Source organism: Branchiostoma lanceolatum, chromosome 3 (assembly GCF_035083965.1).
Source record: "Branchiostoma lanceolatum isolate klBraLanc5 chromosome 3, klBraLanc5.hap2, whole genome shotgun sequence".
NCBI lineage: Eukaryota > Metazoa > Chordata > Leptocardii > Amphioxiformes > Branchiostomatidae > Branchiostoma > Branchiostoma lanceolatum.
The window spans coordinates 14,563,692-14,572,143 of record NC_089724.1 but is presented as its reverse complement, the minus strand read 5'-3'; the positions used below and the strand labels follow the sequence as shown (position 1 = coordinate 14,572,143).

The 8,452-nt window shown below is 47.0% G+C and overlaps 1 protein-coding gene across 1 annotated transcript; it reads right to left on the bottom strand.

Annotated features, from left to right (window-relative positions):
* Positions 1-701: 701 nt before the first annotated feature.
* Positions 702-2,467, bottom strand: LOC136429406 (olfactory receptor 5B21-like). The gene is made up of 2 exons (XM_066419238.1): positions 2,054-2,467; positions 702-1,517 (listed from the first exon to the last, which is right to left on the bottom strand). The coding sequence occupies exons 1-2, from the start codon at positions 2,465-2,467 to the stop codon at positions 702-704; spliced, it is 1,230 nt and encodes a 409-aa protein (XP_066275335.1).
* Positions 2,468-8,452: the final 5,985 nt, after the last annotated feature.

Below are 8,452 nucleotides of genomic sequence, written 5' to 3'. Positions count from 1 at the left end.
TTGCATCACGCTACCGTATCAAAAAAATAATTTGGAGCTTGACAGAGCTCAAGGAGCGACTCCACTAGAGCAACTTATTCGGGGGGTTCGTTGCTCGCTGAGCGCTGTGGCCAATTCTAGGTCGCAGCGAGGTCGCAGCACGTCCACTGTCTAGCGGAAAGGGGGTCTAGGTTTAATGGATAGCCGTCGTTACTCGACGTAAAGCGGGTATCAAAAATGAAAGTGGGTATCGATATATCTCACTGGGCCGCGCCTGTTGCGTTGGTGACTATTTACCAAAGACATTCGCCAACTGGTTGCGAACAGGTGCCAATCTGCACCAATCTGTCGCCTGAGATGGTGAATTTTGGAAAATTTTGATGACTTGCAAATGGCGCGAATGGGCGCGGACTAGACGCCAACAAGACGCCAACGGGCGCGATCACTGCAAATATCTCTTTGAATGTAGATTGGTTTTGAATTGAGTGGCAACACTGCGGTTTCCAATATCTTGTATTTAATTCGGGGTCGAAACTGAGAATGTAACATTCCGGGCGCGTCCATTTTGTTTGTAGAGGTCATGTGTTTTATCCGTGCATCGCACATCAGTGTACGTGACCGTAAAGGAAAATTGGCGGAAAGTGCGCAAAGTTGTCTCAATAATTTGTCGCAAACAGGCGCATTCCGGTGAGATACCCGCTAGAGAGCAATTTCGATTACTTTTAGAAATCATTCATGACGTTCCGCATCTTGCGGTATGCCTTTTTCACGGCTTTGCGGTAGATGTCGTTGCGGTAGGCGTAAACGATTGAATCGGTGAATGTCGAGGTCTGCAGGATGCTGTAGGTGATGTCTCCCATGATGGCCGTTGTGTAAGCTGTGATGCCACCAAACTTGAGCAGGCACCCAAAGACTAACAGCGGAAGCCAAGAGACCCACTGGACCCCGACAACGATCCCGAACGTCTTGACAGATTTGAGCTTCCTCTGCAGCTGGTCTGCTTGGGCGAGCCAGGCCTGTTTCTTGTCGTGTTTCTTCTGGTTGTCCCAGGCCACCTTGGAGATCAGGCCGGCAATGCAGCAGGTGATGGCCACCCCGAGACCGCACATGAACATGGTGACGGTGCTCTCTGTACCCCCAGGGGCACACGGTGACAGCAGGCTCACAGGCTTCGCGATGTCGACAGAAGCCACGTCTAGTGCCCAGGTTGATACACGCCCGACCCGTGCGAGCCCGACCAGAGGCGGCATCAGAGCGATGATGAAGCAGGCGGCCATGCCGAGGGCGAGTCGGGGGGTTGCCAGGTGCGAGGCGAAGTGGTAGGGAAACGCGATGTGTACCCAGCGGCAGAACAAGAGGCCCGCCTGCAGGTAGACGGTCAGACAGCCCAGGAAAGAGACGAGGAAAGTTTGGATCCTGCACCCAAGCCAACCAGGAGGTTCGCCGCTCAACAGACTGTGGATGCCACTTGGGGAGTACATCAGACACTGGGCAACGTCACAGAGGGCCATGGCACACAGGAAAATATTGCCCGGCTCCTGGAATTGGTTTATTGTTGGTAAATCAAAGGTTCGTGTTTGTCCTGAATCTATGATATGGTATATAATGAGAAATAGACCGTTCTCCCACTCAAAAAAATTCGCTCACCGGAATTTTCAACCGAATCACTCATTCTTCATCAGCTATTCAACATATCTAAAACTTTATGTATTTCACACTCGGAGTAATACATGAATGAGACCCACATACCAAATATCATCATAATCCATCCAGAGGTTCTTGAGTTATGCTGACTACAACAATCCGGAGACATAAACACACACACACACACACAAACAAACACAAACACACATATGCATACACACACAGACACACCCAAAACAATATCTCCATTTTTCAAGGCTGGACTTCATTGGTCGTCCCCATTCTATGGCGGTCGGCTGACCAGCGCATCATGGACGATATCAATCTCAAAAAGGGGATGCGAACACACTTGCCCAACCAAAAACAGTACTCCTGTCGTAGGTGAACGTCCTTCCCGAAGGTCACAAGCCAATGATTAGGAAACACCTACCTGCATGTCGTCGTCAGTCACGATGACGCCGATCAGACAGCCGTTGCCGAAGAGTGTCCAGAGTGCGTGGACAACGAGGATGAGGACCAGTAGATATCTTATCGGTGGGTAGAGGGCGTACACACCACAGTCGACTGGGTTATAGCTCACTACCTCCGTGGTTATGTTTCCTGTAGTGGTGTTGCCAACGATTAACTCGCAGAAGGCGACCTCGTCTGTGGCTTTTACAAGGCTGCTGACGCCTTCTGCTGTGATGTTAGTTACATTCTTGACAAGGTCATAGGTGACGTTTACATGACGTGTCACAAAGTGATTTAGAAGACCCCCAATAAGCTGTTTCGTGGCGTTTGCGACGGTGAGAGCGCCACCTGTGATGTTTGTGACGACTTCAGGTGAGATGTTGCGAAGATTCATATTTTCACGTCACCTGTCACCGATCTGAAACGGCTACCTGAAATTTAGAAAAGAACAATATTAAGTTCTTTTATGACTTAATGCAGTTACTGAAGAATACCTTAGAATCCTTTATAAATACAGACGCAAGGATCTAGGAGAATAGGATCATCTTTTTAGTCGCTGTTTGTTTGTTTGTTCGTTCTGAAACAAACACAATATATGCCTAGTAATGTTTGGGTTAGTGATTATCTTTTTCTTAAGATAATCCCCACTCCACACTGGTTTTACTTCAGAATCTGTGGTTTGGCCTTCCTAGGGAAAGTTGTCTGGAGGCTTTCAGTGGATTGCAACCTGTCTATTCTTTGTAGCAGCTATATATTATGTATGCATATGTCTGTGCCTTGTATATTAAGCGTCTGTCTGTAACAATGTACAAGATAATTGGACCGACTGAAAGACACCGTCTTACACTTGCACGTGAGATATTGTAAGTCTGGTCGATCAATAACAATAGAATATGCTTAGCTGATCAGTGAGGCTTTCAGTTGACCGACTGGAGCTCTAGAAGCCATGTCGTCTTTTAACATGTTCGGGGATGAGTTTCTGGATTATGTGGGAATCGATTTGAACGAGTTTGCAACTCACAAACAGCCATCAGTAAGTTTCTTTTGTCATATTTTTCTAGGTGATAGTCAAGAAGCTAGTTAGAATGAGATCTGTTGTTTTATTGTCCATTTTTAATGCTTTTTGTATGACTTGTGTAAGAGGACACTGTTTATTGTCCGTTTTCCCGTTTCTTTCATGCTTTTTGTGTCAGAGGACACTGTTTATTGTCCGTTTTTCCGTTCTTTTAATGCTTTTCGTATGATTTGCGTAAGAGGACACTGTTTATTGTTCGTTTTTTAATGCTCTTTGTATCCATTTGTGTAAGAGAACAGCCAAACTGTTTTGTTTTGATTCATATAGAAGATAGTTTAAGAAGCAAGTTAGAATACCAACTGTAGTTTCATTGTACCAAGCAATATTCTGAATACAAGAATGTACCTATATTTGATCTTGTGTAGCTTCATTGTATGTCTGGATTCTTTTTGTTGTTGTAGTGACCCAGGCTTCACACCCTGCCGAAAATTAGAACAAGAGTCCGTAGGACACAATTCTCCGTGAAGAATTTATAGTGTGTGTATTGTGGGTGTTTGTTAATTTCCTTTGCTAGTGACCTGCTCATTTGTAAGATAAATACATGAAATGGATCTTGATGTAAGGTGTGGAATCACAGACAATTTATTTTTAGAGCCTGGAACTGAAACAGGGTGACACTCAGGCTACCTTAACATGCCCATGCAGCAACGGAATCGTGGGTTGTATGTGGTGCCAGGTGTGAAAAGTGCATTTTTGATAACCGGTAATTAAAGAAGTAAAAATATTGACCCCCACAAATTGTATCTCAGTACAGTCCAAGTAACATTTTATAGCAAGTGAAGAAAATGTGTTTATTTATCTTTTTCTTTCAATACAGGAGGGGTCAACCTGCTGAAAAGTACGTTTTTACAGCATGGCACAGATAAGATCTAGAAATTCCGGTCGGAAAAGTCACAAATTTAGATCTAGGACATCTAGATGGCTTCTTTTGAAGATTATCAACGAACAATTCAGCCTTACAACTAAGATATTGCAGAAATCACAAATATGCAGTAAATTCTCTTTCCACAATTTATTGCAGGCATGCCTGATCTATAACTATCAACCTATTTTGTATTATCGTAACATTTCTCGAAGGTCAAAGGTCACCTGATCTCGCAATCCACCTGGAAGTGACTCAGTCTGGCCGCGGCCTCGGGCACTTTTCTGAGGGACATATCTCAACAATCTTTCATCCCCTGCATTAACTTTTTACATTGTCACAGTCTCCATATTATAAACTACAAGTGTGGTAATTTTGAAGATCCAGAGATTTCCCATTTTCACACTGTGCGTAAAAGTGCACCGTCCGTCCCGTGCGCTCATACTAGCATGCGAGCTGCAACTGGACACCATACTTATACACAGACAGGAAGTCACTCTGCACATGTTCGCAGCAAAAACTGCTAGGTTGCGTGTGGTAATGCACGTTGTCTATTTTACAATGTAACAGTGACTATACGATCACAGTAAGTAGGAAAGATATGTACCCCGTATCTGCCTGAAGTATTCTAGTCAGGCGGAACGGATTATAGCATGGTGTCTATGGCATTGGCACATGCCATTGATTATAGGGGTGCAGTTACGATATGGCATTGACGATAAAAGTAGTTACGGTGTAACAAAGACATAATGCATCACCACGCCCAACCAGGCAAACGATATGCCAAGCTACACACCAATGCGACAACAGGATCGTGAGTTATAGCTGCGAACGCGGAAACAAAAGCATTTCAAATACTCCCAGAAGGAGGTCATCCCTCCTTCCCGGAGTAATAATTGCCGGTCCCGAACTTGCATTATCACGTTGGTTAAAGCACGGCTGTCCCTTGAGAGGGCAGAAAGTCTGGCTCTCCACTGGCTGAGACCAGATCCCAGGTTGGTTAAGCCTCAGTCAAGGGGGAGAGGTGCATTAACTAACTTTGGCCATGTATGTGGATTTCAAACAGCAAAATACCCGCTCCTGATTGGCTAAAGCCCCCGTCACAAATCAAGAAATTAGCTCGGCCGACTTGTCGGCGAGCTCCAAATGGCGATTTTCGGGCGAAGTACGACCGACGTCCTGTCGATTCTACGGGCTTCGGGCGAATTTTCGGAGCTCGGCCGACGTTCGCGTGTCACTGGAAGCTGCGCTTAAATTCAGCGAGGCCTCGGCGACGATTTTGGAACTCGCACAGCTCGTCAACAGTTTGCCCGTAGCTCGCCCGAGCAACGCACAACGCTCGGCCAATATTCGGGCGGGCATCCGACGATTTTAGACCCGATTTTTGGTCGGTCGGAGGTCGCCCGAACTCTTCGGCCTCGTGCGAGCCTCGCACGGGCCTTGTACAATAATCGGACGACCGTCGTCAGTGTTCCGGCCGAGTCATGAAAAGTAAAGCGTGCTTCGGGCGAGCGTTGTGCAGGTGTTGATGGGAGCTTGGACGGGCCTCGGCCGAACTCCTTGTTGTTTATAGATAAAAGGAAACGACAGTTTGGTTTATAACATAAGATGATAAATGATACTGCAATATTAACTAATACTACTTTCAACTTGTCGAAGAATGCTGCCAAACTTTTCTAATGAAAGACAATTCAATGCAAAGTTAAATTTTCATTCAAAAAAAAAATTACAAATAAAATGTTGACACCGAAGACAATGCTTCTTGTTTCCATTTTGGTATTGGTTTGGATGTTTCAATTTGTATATTAATGAACTGGGGCTTGACTTTTGAGCTTTGACTTCACTTCCTGCGTTTTTTCTCCACAAAATGACTAGTTGAACGTCCACTGAGTCATTATAGATCTATGTTTGTCTGCCGAGGCACGCCCAGGCGTCGGCAGGGCGTCGATAGGCTTGTCAACGGTCGGTCGAAGCTCGGACGGCGTTCGCCCGAGCTTCGGTCGGTTTCTATTTGGTGAAAATTTTTGGATCGGGGTTAAACGACTGATCAGTTGACTTTGTGGCTCCTGCACTTGTATTTTGATTGGTCTATAACAAAATTCCTCTTTATGTGATTATTTTCAGTGTGCCCACCTACTTCACTTGTGCCCTACAGATTTGCCACAACTCAGAAAGTAAAGTTGGTCCAAATTTGAGATTGTTACCAGGCCATTTGATTCTGACTTCGTCCGTGTCCAAGAGATGGTACCGTCTTATGTGGGATTTATGATTATTAGCGTTCGACGGACGTCGCCCGAGCTCTGTTCAATTTGTGACGGGGCAGGTTTTCAGTGAAAAATACGGTCGACGCTCGGGCGAATTTGAAATTCGGCGAGCTTCCGGCGATCTACAAAATCGGCCGATGCTCGCATGAATTGTGACGCCGGCTTAAGGACAGATGGCTGTGTAGGAAAGTATAGATGTGCACACTTTCGTTGTCTGGTCAAGACTGAATCTAGGAGCACGTGGGCTCCTGCCTTTATTGATCAGTAATCAGACACAGATGTCTACTCACTATGTGGTCTAAGATCCTATGCTCTACACCCCTCACCGCCGGGGGGTAGACGACGTCCCCGTCGTCTGTTACACAAATTCAATAAAGTTACAAAAACAGGATGTATCAAGTCGTTACTGGTGTCCTAGTGTCTGTGACACCGACAAATAGTTGAGAAAATGGTGGGAAAACAGCAGGTCCCAGCGTGTTACTATTTTGACAAGTGCTTGGTATTGCAGTTCTAGCGACAAGCTGGTAACTGACGGACTACTGCATAGAAAATCGTCGGAACACGAACAGATGGAGAACATTGCATTTTTAAATATTACATAGCACAGTAATATTTCCCAAGCAGGGCAGATTGATCCGAGGCCATGTAGCTACAACATGAACGTCTCAAGGCAACAACCAAAATTTAAGTACTTCCAGCAAAAATAGGGTAGGCCCGCAGGCAATCGTTCTATTTAGTTAGGCAAGCACATACAAGTTCAACATCAACATACAAAACAAAAAGGTTTGATAAGGCGTAATCGTTACCCGTAGGCGTACGAAAATGGACCAGGTCAATACTAACTGTTACATACAATTCGTGTACGGTACCTTACTCAGAACCACAAAAGTTCGTAGGTCTTATCTTACGCGGCAAAAGTTCAGTGGTCTTCCTGGAGCAAGGGAGAATTTCTTTAAAAGTTCGCAGTGAGGATCGCACGGGTCACGTCAGGTCGCAAAGTTCAGATGTTGTCATGAACAGCGGAGTCTTAGCGGCAAGCTTCGGTGATATGGCGTGCGGGGTTCTCATGCTGGGGTCGGCAGTCGACGATCGGCGGCGCGAGGCTCAGCGAGGCTTCTACGGTCCGAGGTCTGGGACGGGCCGGCACGGCTGCAGCGTGACCGGCTGACGGTCGCAGGCAGGCAGGGTGGCCGTGGAAGGTTGCAGGCAGTTGCGGCACGGGGTGGCAGCGTCGATGGCTCCTCAGTCGGGGCGGGTGGGTTGACTGCTTGACAGGCGGCATGGTGGGGCGGGGAGACGGCGGCGTGGTCTGCACACGTGGCGGCCGGCGGCTCTGGCTTCAGCGACGGCAGACAGAGCTGGCTGGGACATGGCAGGCGTGGTTGGCTGGCCGGATGGGACAGCATGCGGGCATGTTGGACGGTCCAGCTGGGTCTGTTGGCGGTGCGATGCGGCGGTAGGCAGGAAGACTACATCTAAACGAACGGCTAGGCAAGGCGGCAGGCTGGGGTCGGCGGTCGACGTGGCAGTCGGGCAACGCAGCACGGGCGACGGTCTCTCGGGGAGCCGATGGTCTCATCACCGGGCGATACAGGAGGCATGGTAGCGGGCCAAGGCTTTAGGATGGCGTCTTAGCGCAGGTTCGGCCGCTCGAAAGCGGCAACACACCGCTGTCCACCAGTGTAGGAAAGTATAGATGTGCACACTTTCGTTGTCTGGTCAAGACTGAATCTAGGAGCACGTGGGCTCCTGCCTTTATTGATCAGTAATCAGACACAGATGTCTACTCACTATGTGGTCTAAGATCCTATGCTCTACAGCTGTGCTCTAATTTGTGGTGTTGTCTTTTTGAAGAGAATAATGATTATTTCACTCATGATCATGGACATCTTTCCTTTCCTTTACAACAAACGCCACCTAGAAACAAACCAACACCCGCCATTTCTCGGGGGGGGGCGGGGCTGTGTAAACTATGTAAATTAAGCAGTTCCGACTACGGGGACGGATGATGAATTTATGGTACCCTTGAAAAGTACTGTGTTGATTAGCAGGACATGTTGTGAAATTGGTTAGAAATTGACTAGCCTATAGCTGAATGCCTAGAATAGAATAACTAGTTTAGAATAACAAGTAAACCCGCTTTGCTTTGAATCGGTGGCTGTCAAGGCACATGTACGT

Coding starts and splice junctions, on each gene's coding strand:
- LOC136429406 (XM_066419238.1), bottom strand. CDS start 2,467: ATGAATCTTCGCAACATCTCACCTGAAGTCGTCACAAACATCACAGGT. Junction 1,518..2,053: donor TGACTGACGACGACATGCAG/GTAGGTGTTTCC, acceptor AACCAATTCCAG/GAGCCGGGCAATATTTTCCT.